This window comes from Fopius arisanus, unplaced genomic scaffold (genome assembly GCF_000806365.1).
Source record: "Fopius arisanus strain USDA-PBARC FA_bdor unplaced genomic scaffold, ASM80636v1 scaffold00001, whole genome shotgun sequence".
Lineage (NCBI taxonomy): Eukaryota > Metazoa > Arthropoda > Insecta > Hymenoptera > Braconidae > Fopius > Fopius arisanus.
The window spans coordinates 4269153-4292927 of NW_011887740.1; the positions used below are offsets into that span (position 1 = coordinate 4269153).

The 23775-nt window shown below is 36.4% G+C and overlaps 2 protein-coding genes across 4 annotated transcripts; one reads left to right on the forward strand and one right to left on the reverse strand.

Moving 5' to 3' along the window:
* Positions 1-2: 2 nt before the first annotated feature.
* LOC105265297 (gamma-aminobutyric acid receptor alpha-like) lies at positions 3-11022 on the reverse strand (the record flags this gene model as incomplete). Its single annotated transcript, XM_011302718.1, has 8 exons — positions 10929-11022; positions 3973-4178; positions 1631-1698; positions 1339-1559; positions 1165-1247; positions 485-684; positions 327-414; positions 3-130 (listed from the first exon to the last, which is right to left on the reverse strand). Coding segments are annotated over exons 1-8 (1014 nt in total), but the record flags the coding sequence as incomplete, so codon positions are not given.
* Positions 11023-13020: 1998 nt separating this feature from the next.
* On the forward strand, positions 13021-23124 carry Lcch3 (Ligand-gated chloride channel homolog 3). 3 transcript variants are annotated; one of them, XM_011299938.1, is made up of 10 exons: positions 13021-13357; positions 13805-13961; positions 16809-16921; positions 18220-18287; positions 18806-18951; positions 19674-19846; positions 20316-20600; positions 21031-21264; positions 21630-21844; positions 22370-23124. In XM_011299938.1, the coding sequence occupies exons 2-10, from the start codon at positions 13897-13899 to the stop codon at positions 22520-22522; spliced, it is 1452 nt and encodes a 483-aa protein (XP_011298240.1). In that variant the 5' UTR covers positions 13021-13357; positions 13805-13896; the 3' UTR covers positions 22523-23124. The 3 variants fall into 3 exon arrangements, with proteins under 3 accessions (XP_011298240.1, XP_011298232.1, XP_011298250.1); XM_011299930.1 differs by lacking the exon at positions 13021-13357 and having other exon boundaries at positions 13756-13961; XM_011299948.1 differs by lacking the exon at positions 13021-13357 and having other exon boundaries at positions 13756-13961; positions 19689-19846.
* Positions 23125-23775: the final 651 nt, after the last annotated feature.

Sequence of the window (23775 nt, forward strand, 5' to 3'; positions counted from 1 at the left end):
AGGAGTGTTGCGATGCAATAAAAAAAACTCATCAGTAAAAACCAATCCAGAGCTGTTGCGTAACGCACTTTTGGCAGATCTGTTCGCGAGTCTAGACTTATCGTTGAAAGGGTCAGAACGGTTGTAATTCCTTCGAGGAAAATCAGACAAAGAACAATGAATTCCATTAAAAAGAATTACAGCAATTGCACGAATTAAAAAAAATCCAAGACAATTCATAAAATTTAATTGAATCTGAAATGAAATGAGAGATTTTCCTGAATTTCAGTGGTCATTAATTCCAACTTGAAATCAAGTTAAAAATATTTTTCAATGGTGCAAATTACCGAGACCAACTCGATCGCTGGTCGCCTCCCGGTGAATCCAGAATGAAACCCAGCTGAGTACGACAATTAGAACACAGGGTACGTACACCTGGTGGGAGAGATTTTTCAATGAATACCATTGATTAACTGAAATGATTAAGCAGTGCATAATGACCCACTTGAATGAGAAAATATCCGGTATTGCGTTGCAAATTGAAGGAGACCTGGAGCACTGAGAATTCCCCCTCACGTCTGACAAACGTGAGATTTCTGTAGGGGGAACCCATTAGATCAAACTGCGACAGTGCCATACCAGGCACGAAATCCACAGAGGGTCCCTCCTGCCATTCATAAACCAGCTGTCTCGTGGTGTAGGCGTCTGTAAAAAAATTATTCATCATCGAGCCTCCAGTGCTCCACCATTTTTATATCCTACGAAGGTCAAAAAATGTCAGCACATGCACCAGATAGCGATACAAACGACCGGTGCATATCAGTTTTACTACATGTTGAATTTTTTTTCGGTGACACTTTACCTCCACCGCCTCTTGGCATTTTTTATCACTTCTATCACTGACTGGAATCTAGATTATCATTGAAATCTAATGGAAAAAAAAGTCGATCAAGGGCGGACTTTTGGGGGGTGGAATTTTTGGGAGAGGAAAATGCGCTTTTTCAAAAAATAATTTTTTTTAACTCTTTTTAACTATAAATCACAGTACATAAATGCATAAATAATAATGTCATAGAGAGCGAATCTAAAATATGAAAAAAGCTGTTGCATGCTTTTTTCAAAGAGGGGATGAATGCAGAACCCGGAGAATTGCCTGTTTCAAGTATAAACTTTGCGTTCACTTACAACTGCCAAGTATCAAAGGACAGGACTGTCGATCCATCGGGAAATTCCTCAGCTCCATCGGACACTTGGCCTTTATCGTCAATCTGCATTAATTTCATATAATCTCTCTCTTTCTCAGGAAGTGGTTTCGGAGTGGATGTGAAATAACGAAAGCCATGAGCAATAAAATCGTACCTCATGGAGTAGAGGATGTCACCGTCCTGGGATATTCGCAATAGCTTATTCGGCACTGTTATTGTGTGTACGTAGCTGTGCTTGCCATTGTAGAAATACGTGTCGGGACGCCATATCCTCTCCAACATCTTGATGCTCAAGCTCAAGGACTTTATCGGTCCCAAGAAGCTCAAACGTGAGTCCCTCCAGTACTGACGGAAGTAGCAGTCCATCGAGTAGTCCTGGGGGATTTTTTTTTCACACAGATCAGATCAGAGCTCATCATTCCGATTCAGATGTTCGGACTACTTACCATATCCAACTCGGAAACTGGTCCCATGCTTCGTATCAGAATATTCGTTTTCACGACCGTTGGAATCCCTGAAAGATTAAAGATGCTATTTCTTCACATTCACAAATCCAAGCTATCCAATTGTCCCGTCAATTCTCTTGATGCAAATGAAAATTAATTGTGGGGAAATTCTCTCGCTATTTTCACTATTAGGAAATTTGATGTATGTGAATCGGGAAAAATCGACGAATCGACTAAAAATGATAAAAATGTTATTCACATTTTTTACTCAATACGGAAAATGACAGAGAATGGAGGAAATAGAGAGGGTAAAGTCACTGGGCATTCTGGTTTCGCAGTTGTTATTCGCGATATGACTTTTGTTGAAACTAGAGTAAACAGTGGAAAGTATTGACAAAAGAAATGGGTGGGAAAATGGGAAAAATGGGTAAAAAAAAGGTGAAATGAAAAGACATTAGAGCAAACAGAGAACAGAGGCGGCAGAATTTGAAAGGGAAAAGGCAATTTGAAAGTGACTCCCCCAGTGGTCAGGTCTCTGGACGTCATCCAACTTCCCACGTCCCTGGTGAATTGAGAGCTGGACACTTTCGTGATTTTCCATATTCAGTTGTAAAAGGGGAGTAGAGGAGGGATGAGTGAGAATAAAATAAAAAAACATGAAATGAATACGTTGGGCTGAGGAGGGTAAGCATCTGGAGCGAAAAGGGAATCAGGAAGGTGAGCCGGATGTCGATCTGATGCCGCGTGTGTGCTATCGGTTTGCAAGGACGAGCAGCAAAAATGGAATATTATTCTCATATTTTTTTTTTTTTTTTACCCCCCTGATCTGGAGGAAATCGTTCTGCCTGACTACGTTATTGCGCTTTGTATCGGACGAATCGATGTTGTATTTATGCGTGCAGCAATCTGGTGATATTGAGAGCGATTTACTTTCCTCGATGGAATTCCGTGGATTCGATGGGGTACCAGGTTGCGTCATTAAGGGATGAGAGGATGAATGGAAATTTTATCGATAAAGAGATTTTCCAGTGCTTGTTGGAGGTAGTAAATCGTTTTTCACGGGTTTTTTAGTCTACGGTGCGAGATATTCGGCGCTGGCGGCTCTTCAATTTCGAATGCTTTGTATTATCTACTTTTTTTTTGAGTTCTTTAGTTTAGCCCGGAAACCATTAGCGAAAAAATCGGCAAATTCCAGCCCTCGTTAGTCTGACGGGACAATTTAATAATTTTGACGTTTTCTGTTTTTAGGAAAGTGTAAATTTAATTATTTTTCAATTACAATTCAATGGACCACTTTTTTTTGTAATGTGGATAATTGGGTTTGAGTGGACATACTCTCATGATAATATAATAATTGTTGGCATAAGTCTTAAATAATGCATTGATTGTGTATATCACTTGGTCAGCGTTATTCTATATATTATATTAACCGGCAAGTGTCACGCTGACGATGCTGTGTGTTCGCTTACTCCAGAATAACGCAATTGATGAGAACTGGGGCAGTACATCCAGATTTTTTGCATATTCCTTCGTCATATGAAACGAATTGTTAATTATATTCGATTTGATAAAAAATACGGATAATATTTGAAAAATAATGCACTAACGAACCGATAAAGTGAGATAAATCCAATTTAACAATTTTGTTAATTATCTATTCACCAATGAGTTATTAATTAATGAATAATTGATATCAATTCGATTTTTTGTTTTCGGATGGAATAGAAATTCCGGATAAAAAGGCTTTCAATATTTTTTCCGCAAGACAAAAATTTGAATAATTATAAATTAATGGTGGTTTAGGTAATAATAAATTGGAGGAAACTCAGGGTGTGAGGGTTTCTCGAGGAAATAATGTCCAAACATTTCCTGATATATTTGTGCATCGTATACATCTTCTCATATTTATCATTCCACGGATACATATTGCAGAGGATTCGCAAAACGATAGGAACAACTTGACCGATATTATTGACAATAGAAATAAGAGGCTCTAGTCAACAGGTGTCGAACTGAGAGAAAAACGGAGAATTTAACTCAATCAATATCGAGGGAAATATTTCTAGACACATCCGATGACTCCACATTCTTAATTTTAACGATTCTAAATTCTACGACCGAGCCCAGATATTCAACAACGAAATAAAATTGTTATTAATTAAAACCATTACAATTTTTATCTATAAAATAAATTCTACCAAAAATATTGAAACGAAATTACTTTCAGTTTCAGATATAAACAAAAAAATAATCTTTCATTAAATGTGCATCATGTGCAGTTATAACAAATTCATAAAAAATTTTTACTCAAGTCTTGTTCATTCAGATTAATGGAGATGTACCTTTTCCGTGAGTTGGGAGCTGACTGTTCTCGTAGTTCATCAATAGATTTTCCAGGACCATTGTTATGTTCCTGGACACTACATCATTGACTGTCCCCCTGGTGATTCGCTCTAACGAGCTGAGATCCACAGTTGCTGGTAGCAGGTGGTGAATCGTGTGATTACTGCTCCAACATCTTCCCAGGCTGATGAGTACCACTATAACACTGATTAAGATGTAGAATTTCGGATGTATCCGTTACTTCTCTGATTTTCCTCTACCTCGAGAGAGTGATTTTTATCAGGGAGAGTTTTTCGTGAATACCATTTAATCTCAGAGAAATGGAGAGATTCTCATAGAAATATCATCTCAGGATTTTTCTTTTCAAAGGGAAATGAGAGTTACCGACAGGATATCTAAAAAATCGAATATCCCCTTTCAATCTTCAGAGATTCAAGAAAAACTTAATAAAGTTTACGAGGGGATTCATCTTGTTTTCTCATAACCTGTGGTTTCGTTTACATGAATATTAAATAAATAAATATTTCTGGGTCAAATCAAAATTTTTTACTCAAATAAATATATAAATTACCGCTTCTAAAATCTAAACCAATGATTAATGTCATAGAAACCCTCAAATTTCTTTTTCATTAAAAAATAATCCATAATTAATTCCCCAACAGCAAGAGCTCGAAGTCGATTGCTATCGAACTCGATAAACCATTCAATTTTGATAAATCCCGAAAATAGATTTTGAAATACAAGCGAGTGTTTTTTTTGGTCTCGAAATTTCTAAAAATCATTCAACTCTCATTCCGTGAAATTTAAAATCCCTTGTGTCACTAAAACCCCGGGTTACAGATTCCCCAGAAATGTTTCTATCTCGAAGGAAAAGCTGGGGAAAAGTGTCGCCGATAAATCCATCGAAAGCTCGTGCTCGACATGACAAAAAAAAATGAATTTTTTGTCTTGACACTGAATTCCTGGGAAGTTTGAGGATCCAGGGTGACTAGATCGTACCTCAGTGTCAGTTACCCATTGAAAAATTCAATAGCTCACAACATACCGTGAGAAAAATTATTGGTGGTTTTGGAAAGTTGTGGATAAAAATATATGCATCGAGTGGATGAGGATTTAGATAGTTGCAGCATGTGGTGGAGATTTTAGAGAGATCAGAAGCACGCAAGGAACGCAGGATTGTCACCCGAGGTAGTGTTCGCATTCCTTGGGGCATGTACCCACTCTACCCTACAGCTATGTACTAGTCAGTTACTATTGGAGTATATGGATCAACTAGGTGGCAACAAGTATCCATGTGGAATTGTGGGTGGCAAAAGGGATTGGAATTTAGTGGAGCAGAGGTGAGTTTGCATCTCCAGTGGATCAGGAATATCTGCATACATTCAGAGAAAAAAAATCAACTTCCATTTCATTGATTCTCTGATAATCTCAAATAATTCATATTTCATCCCCCCATACCTCGAAAATTTTATTGCACAATTGCACAATTAATTTTATGATTTTCACAATTTTTAAAAATACAACTTTGTTCAATAGCGATGATTCATTGTGAATAAATAATTCACAATGAGGTAATTGTCAGAAATATTGCATTCGATTTATTATTTTATTATTGGTGACGGGATATGAATTAGATAATTTAGATTAGATAGTAGGACTATTAAATGTGCGTCTGAATTTCGCTCCAAAATATTTCCCACGTATTTCTTGAGTTCAAACGAGAAGAAAAACGAGACGAATCGGAATATTGTCGTCTGCAAAAGTCAACAGAGGTGACCACTCGAAGGATAAACGAAAAACGAATAAAAATGAACTCAAAGGAGTGAATTGGTGAGAAAGTCAAATCGGCCATCGCTCTCAAATATCACAGGGATTCAAAATGAAATTCTCGAAAAACGAGAAAAATTCGGTGAAAAAGAAACAGATAACGACAGACGTCAAGGCCTTCACAATAAATTCAACTGACAACTTTTAATTACATAAAGGCATCACAGAGGATCATGAATAAATCATGTAATACAAAAACACTTGAATCTGCTCGACGGTGGAATGAAAAATTGCAGAGAAAAGAGTAAAAAGAAAATGAGAATAATCTGGCAATTGGGATAGGTCGATGTGAACTCTCGATTCACTCTTTCAATTCTATTTTTCCCAATTGTTTTTTGGGGCATATGGATAAATAGGGTGGGGAGGGTCGAAGGGGTTTAAACCATTTTTTTTTCCCCTTCGTCTCGAGTTGTGCCAAGAGGTGTACCGAGAATAAAGTGAACGAGAGGTGGAAAAAAGGCTCCTCGGTATCGCTGACACAGCATCATGGATCCATGAAAAGGGCTAGTGTCGCAAATGTTTCAAGTGGAATCTTTACACCCCGGTTGCATCACATTTTTAACCGATTATGTGTGCATTTAGATTTTTTTTTTCCCGTCCCTCCCACATTTCGTTGTTGTCCCCGTTTATTCGAGTCTGTTGTAAAAAATTCCTGCCGTGCACTTTTTCCGGAAGAACGGAGATAAAAATTGGAGAATAAAATAATTTCTCCGAGAGGAAAAGCGAATTGTAATCAACAACCCAAAGACACCAAAATTTCAATGTGGAAATGAAAATGTTGTTGCTAATATGGGACTAGGGTATTTTTCTATAATGCGAAATATACGGTCTCGTGAATGTCATTGGAGAGAAATTGTTGAGACGTGAGGGAATAGAAAAGAACTGGAGATACTGGGGAAAAAAAAGCATCGGGGAAATAAAGGGATGAGGAAACAACGGCCAGTGAACACGAGACTCCGCTTTTCCTGCATTTGGAGAGTTAAGAGATCGTAAACGGCTTTTGGTGATATAGAATACGTGACGGACTTTGAAAAAAAAAAATGACAATGGATAATGGGATGGTATGTATTGGGGTCAAAAACGAGTGATCACTCGTGAGAATATGCCGCAGTGAGCGACACATTTGAAAATTTATAATGAAATTTATAGGCGAGCGAGATACATAAAACATTGGAGTTCAATGGGATTTTGTAATACGAAGGATGAATACAGAAATTTATTTTTGCGAGGTATTTTATTCAATGCAGCTTTTCGCGCGTGGATTATCGATGTATTTATTTTTATCAATTTTATCGAGGGATTTATATTTTTTTTATTCAATTTTATAACAATTTTCACTCGTATTGGAATAGACAATTAAATTTTCAAAAAGCGTTCCTTGTGTTTGGAAAGTGCGAATTGATTGTAAAATCTTGTGTTAATGAAAAATAGTTGTTAAAGCACTAAATGAAGTAATTACTTTTCAATTGAAAGAAGCTCCTCTTGAAGTCTTCAAAAGGATCTCTAGAGTAATCAGTAATGTTTGTTACTCCCAGAGAATTCAGGTTGTAAATCGAGAGCCTGTTGTTTCTAACTACTGTTATCTAGTTTTCAATTGACATTCACCGATTAAAACTATTGAGACAGCCTCATTACTCCTTTCCCCTTCTCCTCAATCACTTCCCATCTCATTCCGCTAAAATAAATACAATTATCCAATTGAGTACAATTATTTACAATCGAACAACGCAAAAACTTCTTTTTCAATTATTTTTTCCTTATCTATGACATTCCATTGACCCGTCAATAACCCATCGATATTAGCGATGACTCCCCCCACCCCTCAATAATTTCCAATCACCCCACAAGGGAAGGAGGGGGAGAAACGTAATATAAATTCCTGTTTAATTAAAGAAATATGGACGTTTCCAGGATTTTTAAGTTTCAAGAAATATTTGAGATCATTTAAAGTGAAATATTTTATCAACTGTCAGGCACTCCAACAGGGAAATAAATACACGACGGAATTCGAATCGAATCCTCTTAACCCTGGAGATGGGGAATCCACCTCCGGGATGGATTTGATTCATTCAACAGCCCGGGAACTCCTTACGTCGATTACGTTTCAATTGGTGGAATCCTTGGCAAATAACAGACACGGGGAAATGGCATTTCATGTGAAAGAACGTAACGACGAGTGGTACAAAAGTGCGATAGCCGGGGCAGGGGAGGTTGTCGAGGATGGAGTTTTATATCGGTTGCCTCCACCAGAAGAGTTTGCGGGGGAGTGAAAACCCCCGGGGGGTACCATCCCAACACACCGAACGACCTACATCCTCTCCAACTTTTCTCCATTTTTTTTTATTTTACATTTTTTTTTTCTTTTCCTTTTTTCACGTCGCCCCCTGCCTCCTGGATTTTCCCACCCCTTTTTTTTTAACCCCTCCGCACAGACTTTGCTCGTCATTCCATTAACTTGGAGTTGGCGTTTTTCCGGATGCGCGAATCTAATTCTGAGCGTTGGAGGTGGTGTACGTGGAGGAGTGTCGGTGTGGGCGTTTGATGCACCAAAACACCGGATGCAACGGGGTAAACATTCGACGTTTAAATTAGGTGGGGTTGTGTCAACCACTCAATGAGCTATCAGTATTTTCAGGGATTTTATCAATTTCTTTGGGAGAATTGGGGTGGGGTGCGTTTGGTGAGGAATTTATCTTTTAAATTGCCTTGGGAAATCGGGAAATAATTGATGTTGACGGGGGATTTCAGGGGCACGTGAAAATTCACACGGTTTAAATGGAAATCGGTTTTGATATTTGGAATTAATTTGATAGATAGTCATCGGGTACTCTCTGAAAAATAATTACTCTCGCCAGGTAAATTTACTTGGGTGAAGTAAATTCATTTTGATGGAGAATTTTTTCTTTTCTTACTGCAATGCAGTGATAATTCAGTATTTTTATAATTATCGCGTTAAAAATAATTTAAAAAAAATGACGATCCTTGAAAGCCCGTAAAATTATCCAATCAGCGTAAAACATCTCTGAAAAAAATGACCGATCGATAATTTTAATTTCCCGAAAATTCATACAAATGCAATTTGTTTTTTCAACTTTTTCTCACGTGAAAATGCACGTCCCGAGGTTGAACTCTCCTCTTAAAGTTTTGATGGGTCTTCATCCCCTCCCACAATATTTAGTGGAAGTGCTTCAAGTAGTTTCCAAAGGGTGAATTTTTTTTTAAAATATAATTCGTAAAAAAACGGAAAATAGTGGTAGAACAATTGCAGTCAATTGTTGTGCCATGAAGTAGACATTTCCAAGGACTGATGATGGGGGATTTAATCACGCTATGGAGCAGTCAAACGTGACGGAAGTTTACCCTTGGTAAATTTTGAAATGGAATGGCAGGGAGCTTTTATTTAAATCACCGAAAAAGCTTGCCCTCACTTACTCGTTAGTATTTGAAAACCATCCCCACAACTGGTGAATGTAAACTCTACATTTTCCAAACAAGTGTAGGACAAATTCGGGGAATAAAAAGTTGGAAAGCATTGCGCCCCAGTTGTTCCGATCTTCTACTGCTTGGATAATAATTATTAAAATATTCACTATTTCTCCATTCCGCCATTAAAAATAAGAGCATTAATCTCAAATTAATCACCTCACAATTAATTATCATTTCATTCCGCCATTGAAGAGATCCAAATCATGAAACCAATCAATTATAATCTTATTATTTAATTATCGCATTATCTCATTATCTTATTATTTCATTATTGGAGTACTTATAAAAATTAGTATAAAATAATAACTGAGGATATTGCCTTCTTTTAATTAAGTAAGCATCTTATTTATAATTAATTATAATCTTATTATGGAATTAGCTAATTGAACTCTGGGGGACTGAGAAAGGAGCAGACGAGGGATTTCAAGGTATTAAAAAGTAGATTGTGAATTTAATTTTTTTTAAACTATTGATTTGATCAGATGAACTCGATGATTAACTGAGGGAACATGCGTAGATCCCCTAGTCGATGGCAATTGGATTTGGGTACTTGAACGAACTAGAACGTGAATGTCACTCATCGAAATATGTCGAGATTTGTCCGCGTCACATGTCAAGACACACCTCGCTGGTTAATTATAAAATGTCCTATCAGATGTGTGAATGATTCACAGTCGAATCAACATGTGGATATGACAAAATTACGGGTCTAGTCGGATATCAATTAATCAGAACAATTAACTTTCATTTTTTACTTTTTTCAACGAGACGTTTTCAATGATTCTCCTATTTCCCTCTGTGAATTCATATTTCCGGTTTGAGAATCAATTGGGGGGAGGTAATTAGAGATTAATTGAGTGCGAGGTGATGGTGAAATATGGCCCTGTCGATATCCGGTTGCAATTCATTTATAATATGTTGTTGGAATTTTATGGTCCTTCAGGTGAGAAAAATGGGTTTTTGTGAAAATTTCACGAGGTGTGCAATTTCCGGAAAATGTTTCCCGTTGTTTTTAATTGCGAAATTATTACCGCGAAATCAATTCATTGGCGCAAATTTTCGGAGGTTATTTTATTCGAATATATTTTAATAATGGAATTGTGAAATTAAAGAATAAGTTGAATTTGACAGCTTTATTAAATATCGATTGGTTAAGGAATTTTTTATTTATTGATTGCAGGAACAAATAACAAATAACCGTTTGTATGAAAAATTTAATCAGTGTAGTACATTTTCCGAGATTTCTGGAAATTTCAATCACAATTTCATCTAATTTTCAATTATATTCATAAATTCAATTTCAATGGAAAATTTTTTCATTGCATGCACCTGAAAATTGAAAATCACTGAAATCCAAGAAATCCACTTTTTCCTCAATAAATAATTCCCCAAAAATTCGCTGTCACTTTCTCATTATTCAAAATCCAATAATCAATTAATTAACTTTTAATAATTTATTTGTACAAGTGCAATGAGACGCGTAAATTCCACAAAAACAAAACCGAACAATAAAAATTGTTGAATAATCACGAAAATCGTGTGGAAAATAAAAAAATGAGTGCAAGTGCTACAAAATAAAAATATGATTGAAGTCTTTTTTTGGGTGGTCAATCGCCAATAATTAATAGACGTCAAGACTCACCTGGCAATTAGCCCCGTCATCGTGCCGATGAGATTTAGAGTTGCGCGTGTGTTGCTTGTGGTGTTAAGTTTACCGGTACGCGAGTGGTGGATGTCGCGACAGCATTGCCAACTCCTCGTGGTCCCCAGTTGATTCTCCCCCACCCCCCAAAAACAGGGGTAGAACACATCGGAATCGAGGATGGCAACCCCTCAGAGGGTGAACACCGGGAAAACCGGTGAGGAGCGCGCGCAATTCCAAATCACAAATCCTCTTCCTCCATTCTCTTCATCCATCCTCTTCCTCCATCCTCTTCCTCCATCCTCACCCCGACATCCCCCACCTCCCCCATCAATCCCACCCCCATCCCTCCACCGAGATAATTGTTTAAGTTCAAATTCGTCACCTTATTATTATTCCAGGATAAATAACTTCGTTATTTCTTCCCGGTATTCTCCATTTCAACTCATTCATCTGCACCTCCACTTCAATCCCTGAATTAAACATTTTTGTTATTTCAAATTCACCAGTTCTTCATTCAGATTTTTTTGTTAATTACACACGAAAATATTAACCTCGGCAATTACGGTGGGGGCCGGGAGTAATTACGGCAGTGGGAAATTGGAATTAAAATTTAAACTGACGAACTTGAAATTTTCCGACATTTTTTTACTGTTATATTTTTTTTACGAATTAATTCATTTTATTGAATTCGAGTCATTATTTAATGTTTAATTTTCATGAATATTTTTGAAATTTCAGCTTTCTTGAATGATTTTATTCATTTATTTGCATTCACATTCGCGTGCCGAGACATACGCCACTTTAATTCCATCCATTATTATTGTTGATTATTATTTGTTTCGAGACTGTCGATAATTATCCTAATGATTATCTCTTCTTGATAATAATCAAGATTAATAATTATCCTTGCTGTTATTGATGACTGGAGATTTACAAGTTCGAAATGGATTTAGTACAATTGATAATTGCAATTGTCGGAAGAGATTTGACTCGAGTGATTCCAATGAGCCATTTTCTACGGTATAAATTGTCAATCAAACCTCAAACAATTGAGTGCCCTAGAACTCCATTCCCCAGGGTATCCTTGTCCAATTATAACCAGGAACAGTTGGAAGTTGTCGAATAGTTTGCTGCTTAGATCGGCACTAATTCAGCACGTCAACATCAATTACATAATTAACCCGAGCTTCCTTAATTCGATTGAATTACAGTGAGGATTGTAAAATCGTTCGACACGGGGAAAGAAAATTGTAAGAAAATTCTAATCCTGAAAAGAAAAGGAATAACTGACAGCTACGAAATTCCAGTGTCGACACCGGACATTTTATTGGGGTACGCGATTTATTTTCTTGATAGGGAATTTTTACATAAATTTCCGGCTATTTTTGTAGAAATTGGTAATAGAGAATGCATCAACGAAAATAAAATACTAATAGTAATCCTGCAAAAAAAATCCAGGCCCAAATGTTATTGTTTAATACAAAATAATATTGATGAATTTTTGAAACAAAAAAATAATTTGCTCTATATTAAAAAATCTTAAGATATTTTTAATCTCTATGAAAATCTCTGACTTCGTCTCACAAGTGAAACCGTAAAATCCCGATAAATGTCGCCATAAATTGTAAATAAAAAAATCTAATTCCTGAGAGGGATGAAGTATTTTCGCACTCACCCCCGAAAATTCGGGGGAAAGTCCCGAGTAACTTGTATTATTCTAAAATTATTCTAAAAAAAAATAAGAAATAAGATAAGTGGAGTTACTGAGGGTGTTGATTGGACGTGAGTGATAATTCAAAAATTGAGTGAAATTATGGAGGAAGGAGGGGAATTTTGGAAATTCGAGGGGTACGATTACGTCGGCGTAAACGGTTTTGGTCTTCCTCTCTTGGGATTGGGGTGGCGCGCGCAGACGATGTTTCGAATTATCCCTCCAGATGAAAACGGGGAAATTCTTCCTCCACCACGAGGTATGCCACCTTTACCCTTCCCTTGTAACCTCGTGTTGTATGTGTATGTGTACGATCTCTTCGGTGGCACCGAGAAAGCCCTGACTCGCGCGGAAAAGGGTATGCACCCCTCGGTCACGGCGTTGACGTTCAAATGACGATTTCGTCAAATATTTTTCATTAATAAAATTGCGGTTACTATTTACCCATTGGATAATTATCGGAAGATGCACCTGAGAGGATTGTCGGCATCCAGTGCGCGATATTCAACGTACAAGTCGTATCTCATGTTCACCGGATCGAGATAAACATGAGGGAATGTGTTAATAAAATACCTGGTGATGGGAAAAATTCACGAATTTAGCTGATAGCTTTATCATTGGAGGAACGAATGGTACGTCCGTGCCAACCGACGGAGTGCTCATCACCCTCGATCCTCGATCCTCTAGAGATAGTTCTGACGCAGGCATTTCCAAGGTATCTCTCAAGATTTCACCAGTGAACAGTGAATTTTTCGGATTTTTCCATATATTTACAAATTTTCCATATCTTCCAAATATAGAAAATATTTTTTATTAATATTTTACTTTTCAATTTTTCTTTCAATCTTTTCACATTCCCATATTTTTACGAGTGATCCTCCCGGCGATAATTCGGGGAATCCTGAAAATTAATGACTGAATTTGGAGTTTTTTAGTGAATGATTTTTTATATTTGTTAATAATTTGTTTGCAAAATGTCTGACGCTCGTGTGATGGGTCTTCGATATTTTTTCGTGGGAATTCAAAATTATTCCGCAAAATAATGAAACACGTCGTGAGTCAATTTTTTTTTTATGAAAAATTCGCAAAAACGTTGGGTTCTTAATGGATTTTTATCATTTTATCAGGCTTTTGGTGGTAAATAAATTGACAGATTTTTTAGAGAGAAAGAAGAGTATCGAGATGACGGTCTGTCGTATTCGTGTCGTGTTGTGACGAAGAGGAAGAAGAAAAAGTGTCTTCGTTGGCAGCAGGATGGTGTTATCGGGCGATATTCTCCTGACTATTTTTATCGTCCACCTGAGCCCCCTCAGTGTCTGGTAAGGACTGAAAAATATAAATAATAATTTTGTAAAATAATACCATAAAAACTTCGTCGACAAAACAATCCGACAAAATTCTCACCGTCTTGAGTGAAAAATTGATTCTCCATTCTTTGCGAAAGAATTTCAAAGCCCGTCACTTTTTTTCACATCAAGTAAATTAATTCTACAAAGCACTTGAATTTTTAAACAAATTATTTTCTCACATACCCTAAGAAGAGTTCTGTTAAAGTCCAGAACAGAGAACTCGAGAGCTCAGTATTTAATACCCTAAGCTTGAGTTAATTGTGCTAAAAGTTACCGATGTTCTTTATTCAGAGAAAATCCTAGTACTTGAATGGGAGCTGTTTCTAACAAGTGCTGTATAATTTTTAATTGACATCCATTAAAACTCTTCCAACTGCCTCTGATTTCCTCATCATTCCTCTCTCATTTCATCCAACAAAAACTGTCAGACTCGCGACTTCCACCCCAAACCTCGAATATTGCTATTATAAACAAATAATTTACCGAGAGATCACCTTGAAAATCATGAATTTGCATTAAAGTTCTGCAAAAATACACTAATTATTACAAACGAAAAACTAATTACTATAAATTCAAGAGCCCTGCTTTTCTTTCAATACCATTTTTCGCGAATATCCCGGAATTGGAGAAACATACCGATTTTTTCGTAAAACAATTTTTTCAAGATAAAAATGAAAGCTACAAAAAAGGTATCTATCGAAATATCGGTATCTTCCCTCAATTTCGAGATATTGACGACATCTCGTCTCGAAAAAAATTCACTCATCCTAAATTATCACCCCGCAACAGAACAATTCCCCTTGTTTTTTTTTTGCATTAAGATTTGATATTAAAAAATGGATAAACATTTGACGCTGACTCACAACGAATATTATCCAGGCGAGACTCTCTGCCCCACGATGTGGTCTATCGTGTGAAAGATAACGATGCAAAATAAGAAGCACATGGCTATCACGATGATCCAGAGGATATGATTGAACTGTTGGATACTGGGGGCATGATAATATATCCACTGAATTATTTCAAAGGTCAACGTGAATATCAATCTTATATCAGTCGACATTTAGAGACTCTTCTCCCTCATCAGACATGACGTGCACTCCATTCCCTCCGATAATACGTGTACAGAGATATTGCAAGCATTATGACAATCATTACAGCCAATACCCATCCCAGGTCAATACCAATGTCCACTGCATTTTTTTGACAGCACATTTTCCACTTTTTCACTGATTCACCCAATTAATTCATAATTTTACACGTAATTCCGTCATTTTGCGGTTAATTTCCTGAAATGACATGGGGATAATAAAATGGCATTTGTTTTCGAATACAGAGTGCATCTGAAATTCAATTTTTGTATTAGAAATTCACGAATAGATAAAGTTCAGACGTGAAATCTCATTTGAATTTACTTGCCTCGGGGCTTTTACTCTCGGTGGTGAAATATCTGAAATCTCTCATAAATTCCATGCACGCAGTTTCTATGGGAACCTTCTGGGGTGATAACGCTCGCAGACACCTCTGAGGTGAATGTAATTAGCTCACGATTAGACACTCGAGTTGGGTAAACATGGCAATTAATGTCACTGGTACAACGCAGTGGAATTGCTTTCTGTGGATATTGATTGCAACTCGCTGACAATTTAGTCAATAAACGGTGAAAAGCTCTTCATCGGAATAAATCGCACTTCCTCAATTTTTATCAATTATCAATCAATCACTGATCGTCAATATTTTATGACAAGTGCAATTGATTATTTTTCTCATTACCCCAGAGTGATCTCTCACTGAAAAAAAAATTAGCCGATTTTTCCAGAAATTTCTGTGATTTTCACCCAAAAAAATCTGTAAAAATATAAAATCTATAAAGTTATTAATATTTACTGTCATTTATTTTAAGGGAAATAATTCGTTTTATGGAATTGTTTTAAGAACATGATTTATAGAATTTTACTAACAGCATAACTAGAAATTCAATGAAAATTGCTTGTTAAAAACTTTGAGTTTAAATTTCAGTAGTGTAATTAAAAATAAAGTTTTCCGCACTTTTGCGGGGTTAAATGGAATTATTTGACGACACGCGGCGTAATTCCTGTCCTTCGGGGATTATTTAAACTCCGAATTTCGACATGTGGTGTAATTTTTTTTTAATGCATGAAGAATTTATCTCGGAATGAATATGAAAAATGGAAGAGCTGAGTGGATTCCACTCGTATGAGTGCGAGTTGGAAGCAACTCTTTCCTAAACTTCGCCCCAAGATTTCCGGTAACTTCTGTAATTAGGTCTCGAAAGTTTTAAGCGCGTTTCGACTCTTGTAACGCCATGATGGCAAGTTCATAAACCTTTTATTACGATGTGGCTTGAGCAAACCGCCCTTTCGACTTTTATATCATACGCAGTTGAACATCACCCCGGATTTATCATTCCAATGTCGCAGGAATATCAACTCAATTCTACAGTACAATTTCCTAAAAATTACATATCCATTTAATTACTATTTTTATTCTTCCCAATTTAACTATCAAAAAAAATTTTACTGCACCAAAATAAATTCTCGTAATAAATCCATTAATTACCAATTAATAATTCCTAACTACTCTCCAAATCAATAAAACATTTAAAAAACTCTCGTCAATTCCTTAATTGAAAAAAGGATTTGTAATCGATGAAGAAATTGCAAATAAAAATAAAAAAGGTAATAATATATTTGATAAAATTTTTTCTCATGGGGAAATCGATGACAGAATTTTTCGCCAGGGGCTGTAAAATTTTTCAACCCTTTTTGTAAAAAATCTTTTTATTCCTTTTTCAAGGGGATATTTGGAGTCTGGTGGCAACAGTGCATCCGATAGGTTGGAGAACGTGACCCAAACAATTTCCCGTATTCTCGACGGTTACGATATTCGATTGCGTCCCAATTTCGGAGGTAAGTACGCAAACCCCTGATTTTCTCCCCCTCATACCCAAGAATCATCTCAACGAGACTCTCTGAGACTCTCATGTCACCTATCGATCCAAATGCGCACATAGTGAGCACTAGTTTTGTGGTTGAAACGGGTGTCCCGTCGGGAAATTGAGGGTTTCACCCCACGTACTGACCCACTACCACATTCTCACCACCAGTTTCTTATAAATATTCAAAGACCAAAGATTTGAATTGAGTGGACACTGGGGATCAAATTGATTCTTCTCAAGTCTCTAGTCAAGAAAATTCTCCATTCACTAATATTCAAAATAATCACTTCACTTCATTCTCCCGCCGATCAACCAACGATAAGTCGAATAATCGACCTTTCTTATCTATTCATATCAAAAACTGTTAATTTCAGGAAAAAATATCGAAAGACGTTTTTTATCGGAAATTTAATCAGCTGAAAAAAACGATATTTCATCTTTTCATTGGCGAAAAAATAGCAATCGATAGTTTTTGGGAGAAATCGATTGTTCAGAAATGACAGATTTGAATTATCTCATTTCATCTGTTAAGAATAATATAATTATAAAATCAATTGGAATAAAAATGATCTTCAATTTTTTCAAATTTAATTTACAACTCAAATTTCAATTTTCCAAATCGCAATTTATGATTCACGATTTGTATGAATATGAGTATGAGTTTAAAGAATTGAAGTACTGAGGCATTACAAAGTTTTAAAAAATGGATAATAATTTACAGTGACAAAAGAATAATTTAAAAGGTAATTTACGGTACCATTCAATTTTTCTTAGCGCAACCAAGTCTAGCCTCCCCTCCGACACCAAATTGTCAAGTAGATCCTAACGAGACAATATCTAAATTGCGAGATATTTTTTATCAAACTCAGCTGGAGTCATCCATCACCTCGACTGTATTTCCTCATTATTTACAGTTCCCCCTCCATAATTCACCGAAAACCTTATTATGCCGCTGATAAGACAATATGGATTATGAAATACGGTCGAGTGGATTGCCTGTCTTCTCAGTAATTTTTATTTCCATTTTTTCTATTTGATGGACGTGAAAGCCCTTAATTGAACTTTCCACGCCATTCAATTCGACGGGGCATCATTAACCGGTTTAATTGAATAACCCGCATGCCGTCAGGATGATATCCAACATCTTTTTTTAATATTTCGCTCGTGTCGGCAGCGACTATCGTGGAATCGATTATATCTCACGGAAATACAGGATTGTATTACTGTTTTATCCACTTTTTACGTTATTTTTCATTTTTTATTTGACAGGGGATCCTCTCAAAGTTGGCATGGACCTCACCATCGCGAGTTTCGATGCCATATCAGAAGTGAATATGGTAAGTCGTACACTTGACCATGAGAAATTCAAAACTAGATTTTAAATCGAGATATACAAGTAAAAATGACCAAAATATTCCCTACAAGACAAAAAATCTTGCAATAGTTCATGTTATCATCGAAATTTCACTCCATCATTTTACGCAATGAATTTCTTTCACCGACTAAAAATACAAAATTAAAAAAATAAATTAAAGTTCATCAAGTTTTTTAATTAATTTAATTCACGAAACGTGTTTTTTCCAAAAATTTTCAAATTTTTTGGATTTCGAAAATGCACTCCTTAAAAAATATCTACTCATTGCATCCCTCCGAATCTCCCTCCTCATAACTTCATTCATAGATTCATTTCCCTCCCCTAGTTTCCCCTTATCAAGAATCAAAACCGTTTGCTGACTCTCCCCTGTAAACTTCTCCTCCCCAATTAAAAGAAAATCCGGTATTATTCGTCATCCCCCGTGCCAAATCCTATGATCCCTGAAATAAAAAAAAAGCCTGACATTTTATCTCTTAACAGGATTACACGATAACAATGTACTTGAACCAGTACTGGAAGGACGAGCGTTTGGCATTTTCGTACGAGGCAGAAGTGTTGACGCTGAGTGGTGATTTTGCCGAGAAGATTTGGGTACCGGATACATTCTTCGCCAACGACAAGAACAGGTGAATAGAAGATGTGTCACAAGGGTCGAGGGGGGGGGGGGGGGGGGGATACGAAGAAAGTAATAGAGATGACGAGAGAGAGAGAAAGTGCATAACGATCGATTATAACTCCTGAAATGTGGGTTAACAGCTGAGGGGGGTAAACGCTTCGTTTTTTTTATTGTGTGAAGAGTACTCTTGGAAATTGACACACATTCAACACCACTACCCGACAATTATCGTCTCGGTTCATATCAATCTCTCCAATTACCACAAACCAGTTAAAATCAACTAATCGCCCAAAGCCAATCGAATATAATCAAATCCACTAATCAAATCCACATGAAATCATATAAATCATTGCCGCCAGCTCAGTCTTCAGCGAATATCTTGGAATTAACGGAAGTTACTGATTTTTCTATAGATACCTTTTTTGTAGTCCTCACCCTTCCCTAAAAAAAGTGTAAATTCTAAAAAATCGCTATCTCCTCTCAATTCCGAGATATCCCCTCGAGACTGGCCTCGAAAAAAAATTCATTTATATTATGCGTTTTAACGTGGACTTATTGAATCGCTAATTGGCAAATTGAGATAATTGAAGAATAAATGAAAATTACTTAGACAGGTTGCAGTAATATTAAGTTAATTTCTAGTTTTTGTTATTTTAAGGTAAAACTGATTTTTACAATCCCCATGTGAAACAGGGAATGAAGTAATGAATTTTAATGACAAATTTTGTAAAGAGGTTTCGTTCCCAGCTTTCTTCACGACGTCACTGAGCGCAACAAACTCGTCAGACTATCTGGAGATGGTTCGATAACGTATGGAATGAGATTTACAACTACACTAGCATGCATGATGGACCTACACTACTATCCACTGGACTCGCAGAACTGCACTGTGGAGATTGAAAGTTGTATGTATATCGTGTAAATAGTGGTAGCGAACTTTCGTTAATTTTTTTTTTTAGGAAATAAATTTGTCGATTAGACGATAAATAAACTGAGGAAGTGTAGAGTACAGATTGGATAGACTCACGCCCGAGGCCCTCCTCAGGAACTAAATCCCGGGAATACATATTTGTTGTTCTCCATTAGCTCGATTAATTCAATTTGTGATTGAGATTTACCGTAGACTAAACCATAGCGTAAGCGTTAACGTTTACCAGACTGATCTAGTTGGCTGATGAAGTGGCTTTACTGCAGACTACGGAAGATCGTGGATATGTTGATCCTGGTATCAACCACCAGAGCTAACTCTGTTTGAACGATCAAGTTCAATTGTACCACTAGACTGTAGATTTTGCCTGGTTCACCGATTTGTGTTTGCTGCTTTAGTTTTTTTTTTATTGCAATGCAAGTTTTGGCATCTCCTGGTTTATTCAGATGGATACACTGTCCTGGACGTTGTGATGTACTGGAAGGAGACACCAGTGAGGGGTGTTGAAGAGGCTGAACTGCCCCAATTCACGATACTCGGATACGAGACTAACGATCGGAAGGAGCGTCTTGCAACTGGCATCTATCAAAGACTCTCGTTGAGTTTCAAACTTGAGAGGAACATCGGTTATTTTGTCTTTCAGACGTATTTACCGAGTATTCTTATTGTCATGCTCAGCTGGGTCAGCTTCTGGATTAATCATGAGGCAACGAGTGCTAGAGTGGCCCTTGGTGAGTACATCATCCAACGAGTCGACTGTCTTTCTCAAAATTTTCATCGATAAATTAAATGAAAAACTAAATAAACAAACATAAAATGACAGGACATGAACTCTTCTCTAGTGAATAAATGAATACTCAACGATAAAAAATGATGTGCATAAATATGAATAATACATAATAGAATGGTATTGATAAGAAAAATAATGTAGGAGAGAAAGAGAAATGGGAAGGGGAAAGGAAAATGTCGTCAGATCGGAAGCGTATTATTATTATTATTTCTCCGGGGGCATTTATGATATAATCAAATTATTTTATTGGCAGGAGAGAGATATTTTTTGTTGAGAAATTTTGTCTCGATTTTTCGGTGAGATCGTTAGGACGATTGTTGGAGATTTTATTGACGTACCACTTTACCAGTGAGATCTATTTTCCACTTAAGGTATCACAACTGTGCTGACAATGACCACGATATCAACGGGTGTTAGAAGTTCACTTCCACGCATCAGCTACGTCAAAGCCATTGACATCTATCTCGTCATGTGCTTCGTGTTCGTTTTTGCTGCACTACTTGAATATGCAGCTGTCAACTACACGTATTGGGGCGCTAGAGCAAGAAAAAAAACTAAACAGAAGAGGGATCTCATGAAGAAACAAACATCAGTTCAAACTCCAGGTACAACGTTTGTAATGATATATCGTGTTTTTTCCATTTCAATGGAACTCAAGGTGACAATCTCCGAGAACGGCATTCGAAAAAGAGAAGATGAAAATTCAATCCCTCAACTTTCCACTGAAACCGAATAGAGACTAGAACAAAATAAATCATATATCATTAAATTGAATATCTTGCTGTTGAATTTTTAATAAAAAAATTCAATAAAATTGAAATGAATGATTTTGGAATTTCTGGGATTTTTGGGGTCAACCAGAAATTTGGAGGGAATTATTAATAATTGACCATTAGATGTGTGATTGAAATTTCGAGAAATGTTTAGCATTCCGAATGTTTAAAGTAATTTCCAAAAAATTCGATAACAGAAACCACGGAAGCGGATATAATTGAGCTTCAGGATCTTCGGATATCGCCTCTACCGAGCATCAGGAGCCGATCGGGTTTGGCAAGTGGTGCAACTACCCCAGCAGCAGTTGGAGCTCATGATCGCGGTCATTTTCCGCCTAGTTTTCGTCCTGCACGATATAACGCCAGGAACAGTGGACTTAGATACCGCGGTCCACGTCAGCACAAACCAAAGGTTCCCATTTTCATTTTTCTATCGTCACTCGACAACTCATCGACGCTGATTACCACTCAGCTGCATGCGCAAATGATTATCGAATAGGTTTTCTCTTTCCGGATTAGAGCTTGGAGGGGAAAACCACTGGAAATTCTGCACGAGACATCAAATGCTCGATGATGATTGCGGATTACACGACAGATTTTCGATACAACTTTCGATCCTCATTATATTCTCTCAGAACTTACGTCAATGCAAATTATTTACCATTTAATTATTTATCATTCATATTTTTTGTCATCCATCATCCTATCAAGCTGAAGAACTCAGGATTCAAATGGACTTTATGAGGAAGAGGGAAAGGCGAAGTAAAAAAAATACTGTGATATCTCCCTCTTCCTCTCTGCGAGGGGAATATTCATCTAGTGGCCTTTTTTACTGATGTCAAGGTTTTTTGTCAACCAGCGAATTTGTTTTTTTTTTAGAAGTTTAATGCATGGTTGGATTTTACTTGCAGTAATGTGGGGATTGTCACACTTTCAGGTATTTCATGCCCTAAAACGCGGCGCCTCTGTGCTGAAGGCGTCATTACCAAAAATCAAGGATGTCAATGTCATTGATAAATATTCACGGGTCGTATTTCCGGTCAGCTTCATCCTCTTCAACGCTGTCTACTGGACATTCTACGTCTTCTGAAGTGAATTTTCGGGGAGTTTGAAGATATCCAGTTCACAACTGCTTGGTAACGTGCGCGAGTGAGTGATAAACCGAATAAATTCAAACTATTGTCGACACATTATGTTTAATCACTCCAGTCGGATTACGTGTCCGTTCCACTTAGATGTTGATTACAAAATCGCCACCATAAATAATCAGATAATTCAGTAGAAAATTTTAAGATAATCGAGATAAGAAAACGAAATTCAGAAGTCTCTCGAAAGTACTGAATCTCAAAGCTGCCACATTTATGAGACACGAGTTGATAATTTTAAGTAATAATTATGTTATGAAAATGAACGTTCGTGCTAATAAAAAAATGCGCCTAGCCTAGATCAAATAATTCATCTGTATGATTTGGAGGAGTCGTGAGACAATATGTTCCTAGATGCTGTTTAAATTCCATCATTGGAATTATCAACTAGGAACATTTCATGAATTACTGTAAATAAATATAAATATCATTTGCAAATTTTATCGATGTTAAATGCTGTAGCTGAGTGACGAGTTAGTTTTGGAGCTGTTCCTCAGGAGAACAATGAGAACATGTTTGAATGAAATATATGAAAATATAAAACCAACGATTCACTCATCTCTTCTTTAATTACATCTTGAAATAATTCTATTTTGCCCTTTTTTATTTATTACTATTTTTTATTTACTAGTATGGGGTGTTATCATTTGACATCTGAAATCTTAATATTCAAAGAATTTCAAATATCTCAAAAAATTATCCATAATTTATGTTTTTTTCTGCAATTAAATTCAATTTATAAACACAATATTTTTTTTCTCATTCTAGACAAATCATTATTTTATTTAAATGGTATATTATATTATATGTAAATATAGTATGATATGCAAAGCTTAGCTATGCACCGAAAAAAAATTGACAAAAAACTTTACACGCTATTTTTTAAAAGGAATTCTGTTAAAAATGTATGATTAAAAAAAATGAAATCGAAATTGAAATTGAGGTATCTAGTTTGAATTCATTAGCTGAAAAGTTTGTTTTATAATAATTACAATTATTTATTACAATTAATTTTCAAATTGGAGGAGACATAATTGCGGTGAAAAGGAGATGTTAAGATCCTCTGGTCTTCAATTTCAATTTTACCCAGTAAAATTCAAGTCGCAATTTGGAGTTTAAAACCTGACGCATGCAGAAATTAAATCGCCTGATATAAGAACTGAAATGTAGGCGAGATACCATTGAAACAAGGAGACAA